We start from the raw sequence: 23,623 nt of genomic DNA, 5'->3' as shown, positions 1-23,623 counted from the left end.
AACAAAAGCAAAAATAACTGTTGGGACTACATCAAAATAAAAAGCTGCACAGCAAAGGAAACAACCAACAAAACCAAAAGACAGTCTACTTGAATAGAAACAGATATTTGCAAATGACATATCTGATAAAGAGTTAGTATTGAAAATAAAGAACTTACACAACTCACCCCTACCCGGATATAAAAAGACCCCAAAAAACGAATAATTCAATTAAAAAATGGGCAGAAGACATGAACAGACATTTCTCCAAAGAAGACATACAGATGACTAATAGACACATGAAAAGATGCTCAACATCACTCATCATCAGGGAAATGTGAATCAAAACCACCATAAGGTATCACCTCATACGTCTCAGAATGGTGAAAATCAAAATCATAAGAAACAACAAGAGCTGGCAAGAGTGTGGAGAAATAGGAACCCTCTTGCGCTGTTGGTGGGAATGCAAACTGGTGTTGCCACTATGGAAGTCAGTATGGAAGTTCCTCAAAAAATTAAAAATAGGATTACCCCATGGTCCAGTAATCATATGGCTTATGCAGAAGATACAAAAACACTAATTTAAAGGGTCATTCACCCCTATGTTTATTGTGGCATCATTTACAATAACCAGATTGTGGAAGCAACCTGAGTGCCCACTGATGGATGAATGGATAAAGATATGTACAATGGAATATTATTCAGCCATAAAAAAGAATGAAATCCTGCTGTTTGCAAGTACATGGATGGATTTAGAAAGTATTGTGCTAAGTGAAATAAGTCAGAGAAAGACAGATACCATAGGATTTCAATCATATGTGGTTTTTAAGAGACAAAACAAAGGGGGAGAAAAAGACAAACCAAGAAACAGACTCTTAACTATAGAGAACAAAAACAGATGGTTATCAGAGGGGAGGAGTGTGGGGGGATGGATGAAACAGATGAAGGGGGATTAAGAGTAATAACTTACCTTGATGAGCACTGAGTAATATATGGAGTTGTTGAATCACTCTTTTGTACATCTGAAATGAATATAACATTGTATGTTAAGTACACTGGAATCAGAATTTTAAAAAATTGTCATTACATTTAGGATATCTTTATATTTTCCTTTATATCATTATTATGTGAATATTATGACTTTTTCTTGGGACTGTGATTACATTTCAGACAGCTTTCTCATTAAGTATTCATAAAGCAAATATTTCTTATATTTAGAAATTTTGATAAGTACCTCTTTTATCAGCCACATTTATATAGAATAAATTTAATTATGCATCATTTCTTTTTCTTTCTTGACTGGATCTCATTAAGTATAGATCAAGGGGAGGTAGATCAAGGCAGAACAAAGAGATGGAGGAGGAGTTTCTAGGAGAGTTGTGATAGGGTGTCCAATAGAGGGTATGGGGGATACCTGGAATCAATGAACACTAACTTCCAGAACCAATGAATGGGTGAGATTGAACAGTGAATTAGATTGCCCAGAGTGAATGAGTAAAGTGAGAAGAAAAGGCCAAGGATAGTACCCTGTGGAACACAGAAGCAGTTATCTGTAGAATTGCTGGAAGGAAACAGGGACTGGCTATGTAATGTGGTGGTTGAGAACATGAACTCTGAAGACAGATTGTCTCAGATGAGTTCTCAGATCTCTCATTTTCTTGCTATGTGATGGAGAGCAAGTTATTTAACATCTATAAAACTTAGTTATCAATAAATGAAGAAAATAGTATTTTTCACTTCATAGAGTTGATAGCTTTCTTTTAGTATGGTACTTAGCACATAGCACTCGTTATTTGATGGTGATGATGACCACGTCAACCCTGACTATGATAGTGACAACTTTTTGCCATTAATTATTTGGCCCATAGATTTTTCTACCCACTGATTGTATATCATCTTATAATCTTACTAAATCTAAATGTAATCTAAAAATTACATTTTTATTGCCTATGTTCTGCCCAAACTGCCTCTCCTTTTGCCTTGTTTATCCTAGTAAGTGGCATCAAGATTTGTCTGTGTGCTCAAGCCAAAAATCTATGACTTATTCTTGATTTCTCTCTGCTCCTCACTTCTTCTATTCAATTCATCAGCTGTTCCTTTGACTCTATGTCAAGATTATATCCTGATTCCAGCTGTTGTCATATCTCACTATAATTCCCAGGTCAAGTCCGTTACCTATGTCTAGTCCCCCAGCTTCCACTCTAGCTTTATTCATCCTCCTCTCCAGTTCCTTTTCCATGCAGCACTGTGACTTACCTTTGTAAAAGGTATAGTAGATCAGAGCATGCTGCTTCCTGTGTAAACCGCACACTCCTTACTCGAGCCATCAGAGCGCTATGTAATTTTGTCAGTGCCTCCTTACCTCTTGAGCCTCATTCCTTACCACTGTCCCCCTTGACAGCCACACTGTCCTTTTTACACCATCATTTTTGAGACATTTTCTCCACTGTTGTTTCTGCTGCTTCCTTTCCTTGGGGTCTTCGAATTACAATGTGAATGTCACCCCCTCAGTTAGGTCATCCCTGAATTACCCAATCTAAAATAACCATCTTCTCATTTTCCGTATGTCGCCCTGTTATATTTCTCTGCATAGTACTTAAGAATGTGGAATAAATACTAGAAACTATTATGTATATGTTTACTTTCTTTTTGTTGTTTTTGTATTATGTATGCATTTGTTTATATCTCCTCCCCTGTTAATACTTGTGTCATAAATGAATAAACTTCAGAAAACCCCTTCCCTCTATTTCTCCCTGTCTCTCTCTCTGTTCTCTTAGTAAGAGACTTTTCCTTGCCATATTTAATTTTTCCAGGTGTAGCTGGTGGTGCTCATAGGCGGAGTGAGGAAAATGGGAGTATCTTTGTCATTCATCAACTATTCTGCTCATGATAAGGTGGCAAAGATAGTATTTTTGGTTATGTAATTTAGATACAGTAATTATTATGCTAGGAAGTATAGCTAATGATGATTAAATGATACAAATACTAGGGTCTTATAAATGTTTAGCTAGATAATTAGTTATATATGGTCACTCATTTTCTTTTGCTACAATGAGTTCCCTCCTTTGGTAAAAAGCCAGTAGTAATGATTAATGGCATATTGTTCAAACTGGTGCAAATCTCCAATACTTACTAAACTTTAGGAATTGGTTACCTTTGAAATAGTTCAAGAAATTCTAGGGAGGTAATTGTTCAAATGTGGAAAAAGCATGGATCATTAGACTTTGTTCGCGCATGTGGTGTTTTTTTTTGTGTGTGTTGTTGTTTTGGTTTCCAGTGAGGTATATAGAAAGTTTATAGAAAATGATATTTGATGGAGTTGTGTTAAATATTGTTAAAAGGCTGTTCTAGTTTGAATAGATTGGTGATGAGTAATACTATTTTCAGGACCAGAGCATGAATTTTATTGCTAAGTAAAATTGAAGAGTATTTTGAAGTTTGTTACTCTAAAATTTTGGAGAAATCCAATAACATTAATACAAAATATAAAGCAGTTTATTAACTTGCATAATTGGTAATGTGAAAACCACCAGTGAGGGATAAATTTGCAATAAAAATGAAAACCTTATTAATGATGTTAAATATTGTAATTAATACTGGCTTGTATATTAGATCATTGATAACAATACCACTAGGAATTATCAGGATATAATTTTCTCCCTGGGGAGTTTATTGAGTCCATGCTGTGACTCTCCTAATTTCCCGAGAGAGAATTGTCATCATAATGTTACCCTGAATTATCTCATTGCTCATTAAGTGTCCTTGCCTTCAAATTTAAAGCAAGTTAAAGGAATTAATTTAGTCCTAGGAAATCATTGTTTAGAGTCTGCACCTGTAAGACTATGAACCACTGGCACAACAGAATAATTTTTATTTTAAAAAGAGAAGTTTTATATGAAGGAAGTAGTAGAAATTAATCCCAATTAGTAAGATCTTACAGAGTTAGGATGCATTCAGATCAACAAGAGGCACATTAGTAAGAAACCGGAACATTTAAGGTGTTATATAAAGCTTCATTCACTCCAGGGTTTGTTTTCTTAGTTGTTATCTATAATTTTGAATATTATTTTATGCTTCTGATATTTCAGAATACTTTTATAATATAACCTGTTAGTATATAGATTCAGGAATGTTATGAGGCTAAACATAATAATTTATCACAAAAATGTAAGATAAATGCTTCCAAGAACAGTTTTAATTATGCTCTTTAAGTCAAGAGTTATGGGTGTCTTATGGTTAGTAATTATGAGATAAAGTAATATTGAGATACAACTTACATAGGCTTATAGTTATGTTACCCATGTTAATTAGTTACGTTTTAAGACTTCTTCCAAAAATTAATCTGTTTGAAAATACTTCTGTGGGGGTTTGTAGTCTTTATCTCAGTAATTCTAGAAGATGCTGTGTACTGAATTAGCCATGCCCTTTCTCAGTTTTCTTTTGTCATGAAGCCAGACAGTTTCAGACTAGTAGAGTTTATGGGTTTTGAACGAGTTATTGTCCTCTTTCACATACCCGCAGTTTTAAGCTTCATTTTAAGCATGTTCTACCCAGATAACCAGATTTTAAACATGGTGTTTTTTGGTACCAAATGCCCTTCTCTCAATAATGGTTAAAAGGACGTGGGGCAGCACTACTGTAGTTGGACCCACTGTATTGTCACCTAAGCAGCCTCGTGCTCGGGGTTAGGCTGGCTTCCTTTGTGAATCAGGAAGATAATCCACATGGCAAATGAGGTATCCCTGTTGGAAGGCAGAGCACAGGGTGGGGTGATACTAAGAACTCCTAGTAAGTGTGCTCTTGGCATAGGGAAATCTAGCAGCCAACGAGAGGACATTAAAGGAGGCTTTTCAAACACAAGAGCCCTGTTAGAGTGACTTGGTGGAACATTGTCACTGCTGGTACTCTTGGGGAAGGAAAGTCGTCTTTGACACTGAGTATGTGCTCTGTCCTTGGCTCTGTCCTAGGTACTTTAATGATCATCTCATTCGGACACAATTCTTTGGGTAGGCTTACCCCTATTTTATAGAATAGGAAACAAGGTTTGGGTAGCTTGCTGCACAAAAAGACACTGAGCATCAGAGCTGGGATTTGAGCCTAGGTCTTGCTGACTAACTCCAGAACCTCTGCCTTTTCTAAGGGGCTATTTGGGAAGTCCGTGGATTCTTCCGTAATGCCTTGCCTAGTCAGACTTCGGAGCAAGATTGATTTGAAACACGGTGTTTAATGCTTCCCATAGTACTCTAACCCAGATTGTGGATTACGACTAAGTGTCCTTTAATAGTAAGGAATAAGGAATTCTCTGTTCCACCTGTGCGGAAGCTGTAAGAGGCAGAAAGAGTTGCCTTGCTCTGTGGGACTGAAGTTTTTTCCACTGCATCGTGCTGCATCTCACCCTGCTTCTACTCAGAGCCTCTCAATAGTTACAATCATGCAGTATGTATTTCAAGCCTTTTCCATTAAGTTCTTTTGGTTGCATTCATTTATTTAGTAAATACTGATTATCTAGTTCATGTCAGACCACCTTCATGGCAGCTGGATACAACGATAAAACGTGGTTTCTGGCTTTGAGAAAGTCAGTTATGTGGCGGAAAAATACATATATGCAAACGAATAATTAAATATGGTGAGAACCAGAAACTTGCTCAGTGCCGGAGTTTGTACAGCTGTTGGTAGAGTTGAATGACTACTGTCCGTTGCTGTGGAAGGAGCCAGTAAAGCTGCCCACAAGCCGGAGATGATTCCTTAGAAGGCTGGCAGTGGAATCTCAAAGATGAGTTGTGGTTTGCCAGGTGTGAAGAGCAAAGTAATTTAGAAGGCATGGGGATAAGCACATGCTTTGCATGGAGAGGCCAAAGCTCATGGTGTACTTGGGGAACATTTGGTATGGCTGGTAGGGGAGGCCCATGGCTCGGTATAAAAATGACTTGGCCCTGTGTCCTAGGAAAGGCCTTATTATCTTTATTTCAGCGGAAGAAACAGCAGAGGTATTTTTGTTTTTATAAAAATTTAAGATCCCTTAAGTGACTCATACCAAATCCAAAAACCATTTTGTGCAGCTCAGGAAAATATCCTGGTCATTAAGGGACTCTAGGACACAGATGCAGTTTATACACCAATTTGAGACCAGGAAAAAAGCAATTTAAGTGATTTTATGTGGTCCATGTTTCATACTGATTTGAATCTCATTATTTTGCTGGGTTATTTATTTCCAGTATACCTCAAATGCTAAGCTAAATATATATATATATGGAATTGGACATCATTCAAAAAAGAGAATATAGCTCTTTCCTAAAAATAGTTCTTTACTTGTGTGGGCACTCGTTTGATGATATCATCTTTTTATTTAAAGCACCTAATATAGTGCTACCTACAATAGGATATAATTCATGAAAATGAAGTATGGCATTGAATACACTATAATAGAATCATTGCTAAAGTATATGTATTACGTGTCTGATGATCTCCTAAAGGAGATCTCCTACTACACAGACTTATTTTTATACAAATTGCAGTGTGGCAAAGGGACCCAGGGGTAGCTGGAGATGTGCAGCTATGCTCCTTCTCATGTCAGCTCTCCATGTCTACACTGGGTGACAGGACATGGGAGCAGATGAGACAAGCTGTCACTCACCCACACTGCCCTTTGAAGAAAGGCCGTAGGGGGAGAAAGGTGCCGCAAATGGGCTGTGAAGTTTACATACACTGCCCACTGTTAAACAGATTACGTCTAATGAAGTGTCTAATGCTCAGGCCATATCAACCTAATCCTTGGTGGCAGTTCATCCCTCAACTGCCAAAAAACACCGCCCTCTGGCCCTCTCTCGCCACTCTGGCCGCCAAGCGCAGGGAGGTGCCCAGTCTTAATAAACCAAGACAGTGTGTGATCTGACATGCAAATGTAGGTCATTGCATATGTAAATGTGTGATTACAAACCTGCATGCCAAAACACATTAGTGAGACTTTGCTCTCAGCATGCGGTTGTCACACTGTCTTAGCAGTTCACGCTAATATTTGTCAGTTACTGTGCAGACAGAAGATGGAATTCCCAGTTAAGTTTAACATATATGGATTGTATGATAGTGTTCCTAATGATGAAGTTGTATTTTCCTGTTGAGATTGACAGGTTTTCGTCAGGAGAAAAAAGGGTATGTACATATATAGCGGAAGAAGGAATTCTCTTTCTTTGACGTTGCAGACTATCCTCGTGTGTCGATATTTTAAAAAATTTTTTTCTTAGGAGAGTGTAGCGGTTAAAAAAAATCTCTCCTCTTTAAATGAAACTTATTAAAAAAAATAAATGAAACTTTTACTAACAGTTAAAAAACTACTAAAAGTTGCTGCTATCTATTGACTATATCTAAGAAGTGGTACTTTGTAAGTTTCCTTTCTTAAATAGGTACCATGTTGTCACAGAGGCACTTAATCAAATTAATCTCAATGACTCCAAGAAGATATCTTATAAATGAACAGCATTTAGTTTGATAATTTAATTTTTCTTTTATTTTTCTTATTATGGTATATATTTTTGTTTTCATTTTTAAGAAATGTTTTTATTTCTGCTTTTTTTTAATCAAAAGATTTGAAATTGAAAGTATTTGTGAATCGTCATGTAGGTGTCCCATAATGAGTCATATTGTAGAAGATTTTGTTTAGTAACTGTGGTAGCATAGTAAAGGCTATACTTGGGACTCAACTAGACATAGGTTTGGTTTGATAACATGAGAACGAATTAGATGGCATATAAAGTCCTAATATATAGGAATTGTTAAGTTGTAGGTACAAAATTGGACCTTCCTTTATTATGGTAGTTGCTGCTATTATTCTATTATATCAGTTATTTATGAAATGAATTTGTGAAATTTCTTATATTCTGGTTATTTTGCATGTCTTAAAGGAAGAATGGTTTGGACTGCTAGAAGAAAGAAAATCAGTTTCTCTTTTTGAGAAACATTGTATTTGAATTACAGTGAAACTTTAGCAGAATTTTAGAATTTTCACTAGCATGATAGTTGTAGTAAAGTCAACAATGTTAAAAGTATTGGGGTTAAGGTAAAGTACTACCCATATGTCAAAATAGCCTTCTGCATAAGTCATGGGGTCATCAGGCTTAACAGAGGTTTATTTGAAGGACTAAGAGTTCAAGTTCAATTTAGTGTGTTTACCAACCAGTGCTATCTTTGATTGCTTTAATAGGCATTTAATGTTCACTCTTACTAGTCGGTACACTAGTCAGTCCCCACAAGAATGTCATGTTTACTCCATGGTGGCTCAGAGAATAGAGGAAGTCCAGAAGGATATGAAGAGAATGGTAAAGGCATAGAAAAGTGTCCTTACAAATAATCCAGGGACCTCAGACTGCCTATGTGTATTTGCCCAAAAAAGAGAAGCTATAAGGGTATTTGATAGCTAAACTAGGCTATTTTGTTATAGTTTGTTATATAGGTAGAGGAGCGGAAATGAGGAACCTAAAAGGCAGTGTGTGTTGGGTACGTGTTGTAACTTCAGCAACAGTGGCTGACTGTAGTAGGTATTCAAGTAATGTTTACTCTGTAACTGACTTAATGACTGAGAGAGTTTGTGAATAAACAAATGAACAAAAGTACTAGGCAAATGAATAAAATGTATAAGGAGTTGGGCTTTGTCTCAAAATAGGAATGACAGTTGCGCTCCCTTCCCAATACCCTGTAACTATTCCTCTCATAGCAGTTAGGAATCTCTTCCATATGTTGGGTAAGCTCTCTCAGAGCAGAAAGTGTTTCTGGTTCATCTCTATTTTTCTAGCAGCTAATACATAGTAAGTACAAAAAAGTGTTAGTTAGGAGAAGTGATTTTTTCCCCCATGAATAACAGCAAAATATTGTTTAACAATGTAATTATGGGAGCACCTGGGTGGCTCAGTCTGTTATGTCTGCCTTCGGCTCTGGTCATAATCCCAGGGTCCTGGGATCTTGCTCCTTGCACATCAGGGAGCCTGCTTCTCCCTCTCCCTCTGCCTGCCACTCCCCCTGCTCGTGATCTCTCTCTCTGTCAAATCAATAAAATCTTTTAAATTAAAAAAAAATAATATGTACTAAGTGAAAGAAGCTTATCTGAAAAGGCCACAGACTGAGTGACTTCCACTATATGACATTCTGGGAAAAGCAAAGCTATGGAGACTGTAAAAAGGTGGGCGGGGTGTGTTAATGCGGAGGGAGGGTAAATAGGAGGTGCAGAGAGGATTTTTAGGGCCCTGAAAATACACTGTATGGTACTATAATGATGGATACTTTTATACATTTGTCCAAAGCCATAGAATGTGTAACACCAAGGGTGAACCCTAATGTGTGCTAGGAGCTTCGGTGTAGGTTCATGAATTATAACCAGAGTAGTAGCGGATGGGGAAAGCCATGCATGTATGGGGGCAAGGGCCTTCTCACAGTTTTGCTGTAATCCAGCACTGCTCTAAACAAATAAAGTCTTTGAAAAAAAAAAACACAAAACAACAACAAACAAACAGTGATGATGTGGTGGTAAATTCCCTGCCACTGGAAATGTTCTTTGTCAGATACGTAACAGTTCAGATTTTCACACGTTGGTTGGCAGGTTGCACTGTGCGTGTGTGTGTGTGTGTGTGTATGTGTGTGTGTGTACACACATTCTATTTCCAGTCAAAGATTCTGTGAAAAAGAAAGCAAATATCAAAGGAGTACTAGATTGAGTGGGACAAGTTTATATTCTAGGAACTGAAGGTAATTTTATGGAGTTCCTATCTAAAATTTCAAAATCCTCCTCCTCCCCTGACATTTCATGTCCTTCTTCCTTGATTTATTTATTATTTTTAGCCCTTCCTATCTCACACACTGTATATATATTTTTCATGTTTACCCTGTTTGTTATTTTTTTTTTTTCCCCGCCAGAATTTTTCTTTGAGGGTAGGGATTATCATCTGTTTAGTTTGGTACTGTCTCCCCAGGATACAGAACAGTACCTAGCATCAATGGCTCAGTATAATATTTATTGAATAGAATAGATGTCTGTAGGCTTACCATAGGTATCACCTACTTATGTCAAACAGTTAATGATTGTGTGAATATTGTATGATTGAAAACTTATTCTGACTTTTTTAATTACAGAAGGCTTTACGACCGGATATGGGCTATAATACATTAGCCAACTTTCGAATAGAAAAGAAAATTGGTCGCGGGCAATTTAGTGAAGTTTATAGAGCAGCCTGTCTCTTGGATGGAGTGCCAGTAGCTTTAAAAAAAGTTCAGGTAAGATTATTTTAATTATGTAAACCGTTGTAAAATTATACTATATGAATAATAAATAGAGGAAAGTATGTCCTGAATGATTAGATAATGACAGCCTTAAGTTGAAAATGCTAGAAAGGAATAAAAATTATACTTTAAAAGCTTGAATTGAGTGTAGTACACAGTGGAAATTAATTTTTAATTTTAATATTACTGCTAGGCTTTAAAAATTTAGCTGTTTTTGTTCACCCAGATTTAGTACAGACTGCAATGATCCTAGAAAAGCTTTTACAACTCCAGATTTTAGGAGGCAGATTTGACTTCTCACCGCTTGCTCCTAACTCAACAGGTAACTCTTAGCAGCAGCTTATGGGCCTCACAAGAGGAAAATAGACTTTACAAAATGTATTGCCTAGAGTTTGTAAGTGACAGTCCAGGGTATTATATTAATGTGGAGAGCCACACTGGCAATAAATGAGAGAAAAATGAAGTTAACTTTCTTTATTGGAAAATTTTAAAAAGAATGAAATGGATTGATTAAATCAGAGGATTGATGACTTGTTTGAAATTGCCGTCTTGTATCTGTATCCTTCTGGAGTCGACTTTGCTCTCCAGTCCTGACTTTTCTTTTGTTTCCCTCAGATTCATTTATCTTGTTCTCGCTCCTCTTACCAAGTCCTGACCTAACCCTAGTGGGCTCGTCCCACTGAGCTACCTGCAGCGTACCTGCCAGAGCCCTGGAACTTTCATTCGCCCGAATAAGTCTAGAAAGTCTAATGTCACTTGCCTTGTTTTTGTGTCTCAGGGTATGTTTGACATCACCCAGTTTTGCTTCCCGTTTTTCAGATAAGGTAGTTATTGTTCATACCTGCCCATAGACTTCCTGTTTTACTCTGCAACCCTGATACCTTTTTCCTATAGTGACCTGTGAGACCAAAGTTTCCTCAGTTTGTGTGTGTGTATGGATGTGTGTGTGTGAGAGACTTCTTAAGATCAGTGTACTTGAAGTAGCCATTACAGAGATGAAGTTTTCCCTTACCTTTTCAAGGAAATATTAAATGTTTATAAAAAACATTATGTGGCATATATGATATGAAGAATAATACCCCGCTTAAGACATACAGCATTAAAAATTTTTTTTGATCTATAGCTGCCACTCCCTTCCCTCAGAGGTAACCACGTCTTTAATTCTGTGTTTAACATTCCTTTGCTTTTCTTTACAGTTTCCCTACATCTGTATAAATTTCTAAATAGATCTGTTGTTTGCTTTGCATTTTTGGAGCTTTACATCAGCATCATCACATGTTGGTGCTTGTAGCTCTACATTAACCTTTTCACTGCCATATCGTATTCTGTGGCTCATGTTACCTGTTGCTTGCTGGTTGGATTGTTTCTAAGTTGTTTACTATGGTAAACAGTACTGCTGTGCTAGTCTTCTGTGTCTCGCAAGCATCTTGTGTGACATGCAAGCATTTCTCTTTTGTCTGGGCCTAAGAATGGAGATGGTGAGCCACAGGGGATATGCATGGTAGGTTCTACAAGTTATTAGCAAGTTACTTTTCATAGTTGCACCGGTTGACTTTCTCAGGGGTAGCATGTAAGAGTAGCTGTCTTCTCTCGTTTAATGTGCCACTTAGAGCTTAAGAGAACATAATATAGAATGCAGATATTAATGTTCGTGAAGCAGATGACTTTTGGAAGGATGATTCCCTTATAAAAGGACTCTGATCCATTTTTAAAATGTACTTATGAAATTTCTACTGTGCATTACTAGGCACCGAGGGGAAATAAAAAAGAAGCTAGTCATATTATTCCTGCGTTCCAGAGAAAAAAGAGTCTTTGTGGAACAATTAAAGGTTAAGCCTTGTGGCATGGATTCCTGATTTAAATAGGAGTTCACAGAACGGAGATGTCCGTTTGAGCCATTGGTGGAATCAGAACATAGGCCAGGCTACCAGTGCGAGACCAGCTTCTGGAGAGCACTGAAACCAGGAACAGGAATTTGTAGAATAGGAAAGTAAGGATTCACTATGGATCCTCAAGTAGAGGATAATCTTTGAAATTCATTCATTTAAAAGGAAAATTACAAACCAAATGCACAGAAGGGACTGGAAAGAAGTCAGCTGCTTATTTGCCACAGGTAGTGAATGCCAGAGGGTAGATGGATTGAGAAATTACCTGGAGGTCTCGAGGCTTCTCAGCTTCCTTTTCCAGCTTCTAACTGACTCTGAGTGTAGAGACACGGCTCCGTTCACCTGTATTGTCTTTCTTTTGATTGGAAATTTGAAAGGACATGAGTTAATTTGGGCAATCATATTTCCATTCAGTATTAGATGCCCCTCTAACTGTTCCCATTCTGCACCATGATAAACCTCAGACGGCGGTCTCCTGCTATGTGAGGTCCGTTTGTGCTCTTGCTTTAGAATGTTCTTTTCCGCTGTATACAGTGTTAATACTGGGGCATGTTCCAGTTTAAACGTAGCTTCTTTATAGAGGAGAGAGATGGTTTTGTAAAGATATTCATAGCTTATTTAATTAGGAAATGGTGTCTTAAACCTTTGGGAGGAGAAATGCGTTTGCATTTCAGATATGGTATTGATTTTTGTGATGTATTACACTTGTGCTGAACAATGAGTCCTGTGTTTCTTCCTTTAAAAAAAAATCTCTGTAGCTTAAAGTGAAAATGTTTTACAAATATTATTTACCAGACTATCTTCCTTTCTGGAGAATCCTAGCCCTTCTTCAAAAAAATTCATGAAGAATCAAATACTGGATTTCCTCATGCATCTTGTCACTTGTCTGAAGATCTGTATTACTGTTCCCGGCTCTTCTAGAATCTTTCCTGAATACTGTGCTTGGGTTCACAGCTGAAGTGCTGCTTTTACAGTTCATTTGTCTGCTTCCATATCATTCAGGAGACACGTCGGAATTACCATCTAGATTCTTCAGCTTAGTTTTCCAGACATTTCTTTACTTTGTCCCACACCATCAAGTTTCACTTTTTCAAGACTTTAAAATAACAGCGCCCTAAGCCCTGGTGATGTTCCTATAGGTTTACCTGTTACCTGTGTGTGGAAAGAAGAGTGTGTGTCCTGAATGCCTGAACTCAAAGGCATTTGAGAGCCTACAGTGCATGGCAGTGTTAACCAATCTTTTCAAAAATGTACCCACATCTCATCATGATTCGTTTGCCAAAATTAAGATGGTGCCTTAGCTGATGTGACATTTTTGAAATTCCATGAACCACCTTTGCTTCTGTTTCCCTTCTTTGCTCCCTGTTTCCTTTTGACATTTCCCTTCTTACCACTCATTCACTCATTCCATCACGTGTTAATATTTGGATCAATTCCTGTTCAGTGGTCAGTGTGGAAGCCTTTGGGAATACTAAGATAAATAACAGGGCTCATGGGATTCCAGTAGAAGTGCAGCAGAGAAATGTCTGAAATCACAGGATAGGCACTGTAGTAAGAGCAGCCTCCAGGAATGGGGGTGAGAGGGAGATTGGGATAAGTCTTCACAGAGCATGTGACCTGGGTCTCAGAAGCTCTGTTCTTTATGTTGGAAGACTGTCAAAGAATTCTTTTGATCTGGTACATGTAATCTCTATTTTATTATGCTTAGTTCATTGATTAAAGCTATGAAATTGGAATTGGTTTTTATTTTATCAATCTTACGACATGAATTTTGGGTCTCACTGTGTCTCAGTCCTTTGATCTTTGTTACTCTAATTTTCGGATAGTAAGTGAAATATTTTGATCTTTAGTTCTGTTTGCCTAGTCTCAAGTTATATGTCCAGATAACGCTGTTTTCCTATGGGACATTCATTGTCAGAAATACTTATTAGAATGGAAAGTACTCTTGTATAGTACTAACAAAGATAAGGTACTAATGTATTTTGTTCAAATTCACCCTTTCGATACACAGGTTAACTTTCTGAAGAAACGGTATTCTTTGATGTTTATTGCTTTACTTATATTTCATTATTATAGTAAAACATTTATCAAGAAAATCACTCTTTAAAGTATATTGAGTTTACCTTGCTTCTTTTTACATATGTTGATTTTAATTTCTAGCTTTTGCATGTATTCATGTATTAGAAATTGGGATTGCATGCATTTAGAAATTTGTGAGCAATGATAGCTTCTTCCATAATGCATACAGATTAGAATACATTCATAATCTCTACAACCGTATATCCAATCTGTATTTCAGTGTTCACAGTGATCACTGAATTCATTCTGCAGTTTTTATCAGCTTCATTATTTGATCTCTGTAGATTTCCTTTGAGCCTTACGATAGTTATTTGGACAAATGAAAAGTAGGAAGCATTTGTAAGAATAATCTATACATTATATATTTTTAAAAATTTTTTTAAATTGGAGAATAATTTAGTAATTGATGTTAGTTTAGTTGTTAAGGAGATACATTTTTTATCTTAAAAAATGAAAGCTTCTTAATTTTATTTATTATACTTGTAATTTTTTAAGGCTTTTCTTAGGCATATAAGAAATAGAGAAAATTTTTAGTTTTATTGAAGGGTTAGGGAATAGGGCATTTTAGTTAACATTTTAGGGTTATAATGAATTACGCACATGGCATAAATAGATTATGAGCATTAAAATATTTAAATGATTTAGTGGATATCATGAAATAATTTAGTCCTTTGTCCTTTTTAGATGTCTCATATTGTTTTTTTCTTTAGCATCTTACGGTGTCTTAGGGTTTTTATTATGCTAGTACAAGTTTTGATTGTACCAGTTGGTAGACTCTTCTAGTGGCCAAGCCCAGTGAATAAATATAGTTGAAGTAACTTTTTATTTATAACTGTTGAAGATTTTTGATATGCTCATTTAATATTTACTGACGACCTACTATGTGGCAGACACTCTACTCAACACTGAGATACAACAATTGAGGTCAACATTTTTGGTAGGGGGGATAGACAGTGAGTCAAATAATTATAGCCAAGAAGGAAGTGACTATCACGTGATAGGAGAGAAAAATTAGGTGGGGGGGGGGGGACAGGAGAGCTTTTTGGTAGAGTATGTAGCAAAGGTTTCTCTGCGGATGTGAAATTTAAGCTGCAGTGGAGGATAAGGAGTCAGCCGTCCGAACAGCAGGGAGCAGAGGATTCCAGGAATAGAGAACAGCCTCGAACAATAGGATTGACTTAGAATATACTAAAAACACATCGTTGTGACCCCCGTAAATGGAGTGCAGAAGAGAAGTAACATGGGGTTACAGAGCATGACAGGAACCAGAATTTGAGAGTTTTGTTTGTGAGCCATGAAGAGACGTCTTGTACATTTATGTGTTATATGTTGTAAGGGTAATGAATAGCCATTGGAAGAGCTTAAGCGAGTGATGATAAAATCTGGTATATTTTTTAAAGACTGCACAGACTGTTGCATAGAACATGGATTCATCCTTTCAGTACACAGTGGTAATAAGACCAAACATTATTAATTGAAAAATGTTTAGCTCTTAAATAAATAACATTATCGGCAATATAAACAAAAATGACAAAATAAGAGATTTCTAAAACTTTCTAAACATTAAAACTCAAAGAATATATAAAAGCAAATAGAGTCATATGATAGTTTTCATGTAGGAGGCAGGTTTTAAGAGGTAGTACGTTTGACCTTTTTTCCACAAATAGTTTTTTAGTTCTTGTTCTTTAAATGAGTCTTGCTTTGCCTCTGACGTTTACTCTTTCCTCACAGCCATCACCAATGTCATGTGCTTCTCTTTCTTGACTTGAACACCGTGGAATCATCTTCGTTAGGGCTTGCTTTCCTGCCACTTCAGACCACATTCTACACTCAGCCATCTGTCGTTCCTCCGTCTTTGAAACTAGTGTCATCCAGTTCAATGTTATTTTTTCCCCATCTTTGTCCCTTGTCTGCCAGTCTGAAATACTTTTACTTTGTTTTTTAAGAAAAAAAATTTTTTTTCTCCACCCATTGCTTGATATCATATTGACTCCGTGGAGCCCAGGCATCATCGTTTCTCAGCGTGCCTCACTCCATGACACTCCGTCAGCTTCTCAGTCTGTTATCAGGGCGTACCCTACACTTACTGATTCTAACTCAAACTCTCAAAATTCCTTCTCTAATTAAATTCCCAATTCTCTCCCATTCTCTCTCTCCAGTAAAACTTGTTCTTTGACCTCATCTTGATTACCATGGATACACTATCCCATATTCTCCAGATCTCTTATTTAAGGTCTGATTTCAGTTATTCGCTTCCGTGGACCTTTGTCAGCGATTTGAGCAATGCCCCTCCTTTAGAATCTCTCCCTGTGTTGTTAATTCCCAGTCATGGTTAATCTCCACTGTGTATGTCTTCATTTCTCTATTCATGTGTAATCATTGTTTTGTCTCCCATAGCATAGTGCAAGAGGGTTAAGGGTATGTTTTAGAGTTCTTGTTGTTTGCTTGGACGTGCGCTCTCTTACACCTCCCACTTGCGTATATTTTAATCACAGTGTAAGAAGGACCCCAAATGAGAAGATATATGATTATAATGTCCACAGTGGAAATTGAAAACTACTACCCTGAAGCCTCAGCCTCTACCTGGATGTATTCACGTTCAGCAGAGAATGCCACCTCCTGTTTGACGGAAACAGTCTTTGTGTCGGTTGTTGTTTTCACGATCACGTAGCTGTTCTGGTTCTTCTTCTGCTAACTCTACCTGTGCTCTGGAAGGAATTTTTCTTTTCTGTTGTCCTTTGAGACATTTTCACCAGCTGCCCCATTTGTCCCACATCAGCCTCCCATCTCTGCCCGTAACGTCGCCGTCTGACTTTCTCACTGACCCCACTCTACAACCTGTTGCTCAGCACCTGCCTGTAGCTTCTTAAAACTTGCCTCTTGTGTTTTCTGGGATTCCACGCTCTTGATTCTCGTATTCCTCTTCTGTTGCCTTCAATCCCTTGTCTTTTCCATCCCCTTTCATTGATTCTATTTTTGGGTCATGTCTTACAGTTTTAATTTTGGATCTTTTGCGTCTCTTCTAACCACATTCTCACTCAAAGCTTCCAGTGTCCTCCATAGGTAGCTTCTTAATCTGTAGAAGCCCTGACTAAGCTTTGGTGAACTTTAAACTCTATAAAATCTGAACAAAATTTTAAAATCTGAATGAATTTCCTATGATAATTTTTACAGGTTTTCTTTTCTTTCTTTCTTTTTTTAAATTTTAAGGAAGCCTATTGAACAGGGCGTCCTACTGCACTTGAAGTCAGGTCACCTCTAGCCTATTGAGTTAAAAGGCATTCCCTTGGAAACAAAAGTTTTTTAAAAGTCAAAGAATAATGAGTGCTGCACACTGATACCTAGCTCCATACCATCAGGACATTAAGGAATCCACAAGAAAGGAATCGAGGCCTGTCTTGTCATTTGCAGTTCAAACATGTTGATGTATTAAGAGAGGAAGGCAAACAGAAGCTAGATCACAGGCTCTGGTATTATAAAGGGAGGAAGGCTTCTGGCATCCATGTAACTCTTCTCTACTCACCTTGCTTAAGTTTCGCATCCCAGCCCAATCTCTCCATCTTGTAGAGTGTCTCTGGATTTAGTCAGGCAAGTGCTGGTGGTAGACTTCAGTTATGTGGACGCTAACTTGTTCGGTGATTGTGATTTGTATCTAGAAGACTCACAGCCCTTCTGCTATAGATTTTCCACCCCCACCCCCCATCCTCTGTCCCTTATAAAATAAAAGAGAGAGGATCCGTAAGGGAAAGTCTGCCTACCAGTCAGCAAGTAGGGGAACCAGAAATTTGCAGGCTGATAGCAAAAACATTCCTTACAGCTCCTCTCCCCTCACTCCAGCAATGGTAGAAGACGGTCTGTACAGGCATTGGTCAGTTGGAATAAAGGGATGGAAGCATCACTTGGGCACCAGCTCAAAAAGACCAAGAACACTGGGATGAAAAAATAGCATAATCCAGGGGTGACTGAGACTTGTCACATGGAATACAGGGACTCAATTTAGGCACAAGCTGTTCAGTTCATTTTTTCAAGCTCTGTAAAGCTGGGGAGGCCCAAGAGATAATTTGGTCAAGATTTTCATTTACATAAGACTTATTTAAAGTGAGATATATCAGGTTTTTCAGACTTTCTAGTATACATTTTTAAGTACTTTCATTGCTACATTTTAAGTGTTTTTTCTCCTAACAGATTGACATATGCCTTTGTAAGGACATTTCTATTACATTACTTGAAGGCCTCTTTTTCCTCTTAAAGATTTCCTTTTCAGTTTCATTAGTCATGAGTAATTTTTTGGCAAAATTTTAGAGATGACAAAAGAAAACTTTTAAAATGATTGAGAAAGTAGCAAGAACTTATTAGCAAATACTTGCCTAAACGCTGTTATTAACTTTGCTCTTACCAAGAATACAGAAAGTTTAAAAACCCACAGAAACTTTGGCAGAGCCCAGAAAGATGCCTTCTGAAGATAAGCTTGTAAATATTCTAAGAAAAGGTTTTTTGTTTTGTTCTGTTTTGTTTTACTAAATCCAGATTTTTTTTTCCCTTACGTGTTTTCTTTTCTTGCTCATGAAATCAGACAGTCTTGAATCTGTCTGGGAATGATTTAATCTAAAGATGCAGTTTTTATTTTTGTCTGGACTTCCTGGTGAAGAGAAAAAAAAAAGATACGATACTGCTGAATTCCCAATTAAGTGTATTTATACATGTATTTGGTTCAGAATTTAGTTTTCCCTCAAATGGGCCAGCAATACTTATCTCTCAGTGACTAAGGAGAGTCTTTGTTATTACTGAGAATTTAGTTAAAAATAAAAGTTAATTGGGGCGCTTGGGTGGCTCAGTGGGTTAAGCCACTGCCTTCAGCTCAGGTCATAATCTCAGGGTCCTGGGATCGAGTCCTGCATCGGGCTCTCTGCTCAGCAGGGGCCTGCTTCCCTGTCTCTCTCTGCCTGCCTCTCTATCTACTTGTGATCTCTCTCTGTCAAATAAATAAATAAAATCTTAAAAAAAAAGTTAATTTGTAATAATTATTTAATTGTAAGTTGAACTAAAACTTTTTTAAAAGATTTTATTTATTCGACACAGAGAGAGCTTGAGCAGAGGGGGCAGAAGGAGAAGCACAGGCAGGCTCCCCACTGGGCAAGGAGCCCAATGCAGGGCTTGATCTCAGGACCCTCGGGTTCATGACCTGAGCCAAAGGCAGACACTTAACCTACTGAGCCACCCAGGCACCCCGGAAATTCATGATTTCTGTGGAACACCCTCTTTGTTCGTGTTTGGTGTCTAGTTAGGGTTTCCTAAAGCTCTCATACACATCTTTTTCTCATCTCATTCACTAGCTTTTGCTTTTTAAATATTTTTCCCATCATAGAGATATTGATTATTGGGAGATTAAATTTATACATGTCAAGTTTGTGATTTTCTTCATTTTAGTCACTAATACCAGAATTATCCTTTCTCTTTCTCCTTAAAAAAAGTTTTCAGGAATTCCTTCAAAGTCAAAGACATTTAAAATTTTATACTTCCCTGCATTTCCTTGAATTATCTGAAGTCCATTGTGACTCATAGTTCCTGAGAATGGCATCAGCATTCATGATTTGGAGGGAATCCGTTAATTCACTTGCCACTTTGACTTTTAAACATTGTGTGTGTATGTGTGTGCATTTTGTGTCTGTAACTAATATCAACCTCAACATTTTATGTACATTAATATTTGTTGTTATTATTTAACAGGTTATGTTAGTCACATCAGTTTTTCCAGCATCACTTGGCAATTTGGGGAATGGGTGGATTTTCTGTATGAAGTTGCTAGGTATGAAGCTTATTCCTTTAAAATAATGATCTTTTGATTTTACTGAATTCTATAAGAACTCTTTCTGGAGTGTATCATACTTTCCTGCATCTCTGAATCCTGCATATAGAGTCCCTGCCAGTCCTACTCCCCCTTGTTGAGGTTCTCCCATCACTTTGTACGAGCAGCGTTTATTAGATTGTGTGTTCCTGTTCTGTGTTCCGGTCTGCACGCTGCATCTGACAGCGGCAAGCTTGTTTTCTTATTTGTATCTACAGCAAAATCTAGTAACAAGGTGACAACATGGTTTTATGAATGAAAGAAAGTAAGAACATGAACAAGTTATGTTATTTATGTTAATCATCTACATGTAGAGTAAAACTGTGATGCTCTTGAAGAGTTTGTGTTTATATGAGGTTTTCCCTTCAGTACTACTTCAGGTAGTGTTACACTGTGCTTTAATGCTGGTCGTTGCTGTTCTTTTTTTTTTTTTTTTTTTTTTTTTTAATCCCTGCAATTAGTATCCATTTATAGCTAATATATTCTCTCATCTTACCAAAGTTTGATATATATGAGCGCTTGATGGTTGCAAAAAATTTCTCTTAGTAGATATTTTATGTAAACTTTGTGACAGTGATTTGCCACTTATAATCTTTTCTTTCTTTTCTTTCGTTCTGTTGTGCAGTCGTACTAGTCAGTGCAAGTTGATTATGGTCAAATTAGTTAGAATTACTACTAATGGAGAAGAGTGAAGCCACGCTCTCCCATACACGTGCTAGCACACACATTTCCTTTTCTATTGTCTGTATGAAGTAGGAGGAAGTTTGATGCCACCTTTTTTGTCTCACTCCCTTTATAAACCATCAAAGGGACGGCCGTCTGGGTGGCTTAGTCAATTTGGGTCCGACTCTTGATTCGGCTCAGGTGGTGACCTCTGGGGCTTAGGATCAAGTCCTGCATCAGGTTCCGTGTTCAGCTGCGAGTTGACTCTAGATTCTCTCTCTCTCCTTCTGCCCTTCCTCCCTCTCTCACACACCCTTCTGCTCTCTCTCTCTCTCTCTCAAATAAATAAATAAATAATTTTTTAAAAAAGAAAAGCCCATTAAATAAATATGATTCTGTATTTTGTTCAGATCTTAAAATGCAGTTCTTAACTGTTTCACATTAAAACTTGAAAAACATGATACTCAAAATTTTTGTTAGAAAATAAAATAATAAATAAAATAAAGAGGGCATGGAGATAGGAGGAGTATTTTGCTATAGTGTCAGGTGAAAACACATATATACCACATTGTGCCCTGCTGCTGTTTTCACTTTCTGACACATGTATGTTCGTACAAGAAATGGAAGGGAGTGAGCAAAAGCTAAAATTCTTTAAGGAAGTGAGTTTGTGGATATTTTTGTTTAAAAATTTTATTTATAGCTTTCTTAATTTTTTTTTAATAAGGGGAAGATTAGAACTACATCTATGTTTGGATATTCAGAATGTTTTCGAGCAAAACTTGTGTATTACAAATTGTGATTATACCCCCATATTCTGTATTACCTTTTATGCCTTCAGTATCTGTTGTTTCTGGCTAGAAGAACTTACGTTGTCTCCAAAGCTCAGCTTTAATGTTACCCACTCCTCGCACGGGGACTCCTGCTTTAGATTTCTCATACTACACTTTGCACACACGTGTATTTTAGTACTTACTAGCTAGTGGTATATGCGTTAGACATTAAAGGAAATGCAGACTCTGGAGCTGGAATGATCTAGATTCAAGTCCTTGTTCCGTCACTTACTAATTTTATGACCATAAGGAGGTATTTAGCTTCTCTGAATCTGAGTGGTCGTTCTAAACTGGAGCCAGTACTACTGACTTTATAAGAGCACGGGCAGGATGATAGCACCATCTGGATGGAAAGAGGCTACACCCTCTGGTGGGTGTTCGGTAATTTCTTCTCGAGTCAAAACGACTTGGATCATGCCCTCCTTTCAAGTTACACACCTACTTTTCCTGGAACATTTTGACTGTCTGAATCAGGAAGACTTGGTCAAGTTGATGACTATAAATGTTATTAAAGTTGTTTTGTTATGTGGCTAGCGTTTTAATCGGCTCATTGTAGTGACTTATCCAGATATTTTCTACAATATTTAGTGTACTGATTTTTTTATTATTGTTTATTTTCCATACGCTTAGAACATTGAGAGAGTTGTTTTCAGAGACATCATCAATATCCCTTTGATTACATTATTTATTATTGTGTTTTTACATTAGACCAGTATTTCTCAGCCTTTTCTTCATTATTACCCCCAAGGAGCCTTTTCCGGTTTTTTTTTCGCCTAATTACTCCCTTCCCTTATGAAATTTTAATTCCACAGGTAAGAGTATATCTGTTTATGTGTTGTATGTATATCTGTGCTTTATCTTGAGTAAGGGTGAGACTCTCTCTCTGCTCTCTCCAAAGAATGGAATTTTTATCTCCTTCAAGTGCTATGATCCCAGTCAGGGTGTGCATTAGATCTTTTAGACATGATTTGATTGTACAGATAACGGTTCAGAGCTCGGGATATATTTGGATAACTCAGAGTGAATTCTGGCTACTCTATTAATTAGCTGTGTGAACTTTTGTCAGTTTCCCAAGCTTTCTAAAACCTGCTTTGTCTCATCTGTAAAATGGGAATACTGATGTTAGTTGTCTTCAACTGATTGGGTGACAGTTAAATGGTAGTTAATGCAGTATGTTTAGTAAATATTAATTGTTAAATATATATTCTCATTTTATTATGACCACAGTATCCATTCTATTTCATTTGAACCTGAGACTTGAAATATCTAGCAGTTATCTCTTCTCATTTTTAAAAAAGATTTTATTTATTTATTTGAGAGAGAAAAAGCAGGAGTAGAGGGAGAGGGTGAAGCAGGGAGCCTGACCCCAGTGCTTAATCGCAGGACCCTGAGATCATGACCTGAGCTGAAGGCAGATGCTTAACTTACTGTATCACCCAGGAGTCCCTCATTTCTCATTTTTAATACTGACTGCCTTTGGAAGGAAAAATGTAAACTCTAGAGGTAACATGAGGTAAAATACAGTTCTTCATAGCTCCTATAAAGCTAATCAGGAAGAAAATTTCTTAGTATGTGTATAACTATATGTGAACTATTACAGTGTATTTACATGGTTCTTGAACCATAGATTATTATTTTATTAAATAATTCTGGATTCTCTTTTTAGATATTTGATTTAATGGATGCCAAAGCACGTGCTGATTGTATCAAAGAAATAGATCTCCTTAAGGTAAATAAATGAACTATTGATTATTTTGAACTAGATGAGCATGTTGATAAAAGTGATTTATGAAAATATTATACTTAAGCAAAAGGATTTTTTAAAAGATTTTATTTATTTATTTGACAGAGTTCGCAAGTAGACAGAGAGGCAGGCAGAGAGAGAGGGGGAAGCAGGCTCCCCACTGAGTAGAGAGCCCGATGCGGGGCTTGATTCCAGGACCCTGGGATCATGACCCAAGCTGAAGGCAGAGGCTTAACCCACTGAGCCACCCAGGCACCCCAGCAAAAGGATTTTTAGAACTAATTTGAAGCAACATTATACAAATATGTATCTCAGTGTATGGAAGAATGTAGTT

The 23,623-nt window shown here is 37.2% G+C and overlaps 1 protein-coding gene across 2 annotated transcripts in view; it reads left to right on the top strand.

Annotated features, from left to right (window-relative positions):
- The window catches only part of NEK7 (NIMA related kinase 7), a 156,618-nt gene that overhangs the window by 72,828 nt on the left and 60,167 nt on the right, over positions 1–23,623 (top strand). For both annotated transcript variants that reach the window (XM_045982741.1, XM_045982740.1), the window contains exons 3-4: positions 10,096–10,236; positions 23,212–23,274. In XM_045982741.1, the coding sequence (XP_045838697.1) occupies positions 10,096–10,236; positions 23,212–23,274 (204 nt within the window). The remainder of the gene's footprint in view (positions 1–10,095; positions 10,237–23,211; positions 23,275–23,623) is intronic.

The sequence above is a fragment of the Meles meles genome, chromosome 17, assembly GCF_922984935.1.
Source record: "Meles meles chromosome 17, mMelMel3.1 paternal haplotype, whole genome shotgun sequence".
Taxonomy (NCBI): domain Eukaryota; kingdom Metazoa; phylum Chordata; class Mammalia; order Carnivora; family Mustelidae; genus Meles; species Meles meles.
Note: the sequence above shows the minus strand (reverse complement) of the source record. Positions and strands in the feature narration are given on the sequence as shown.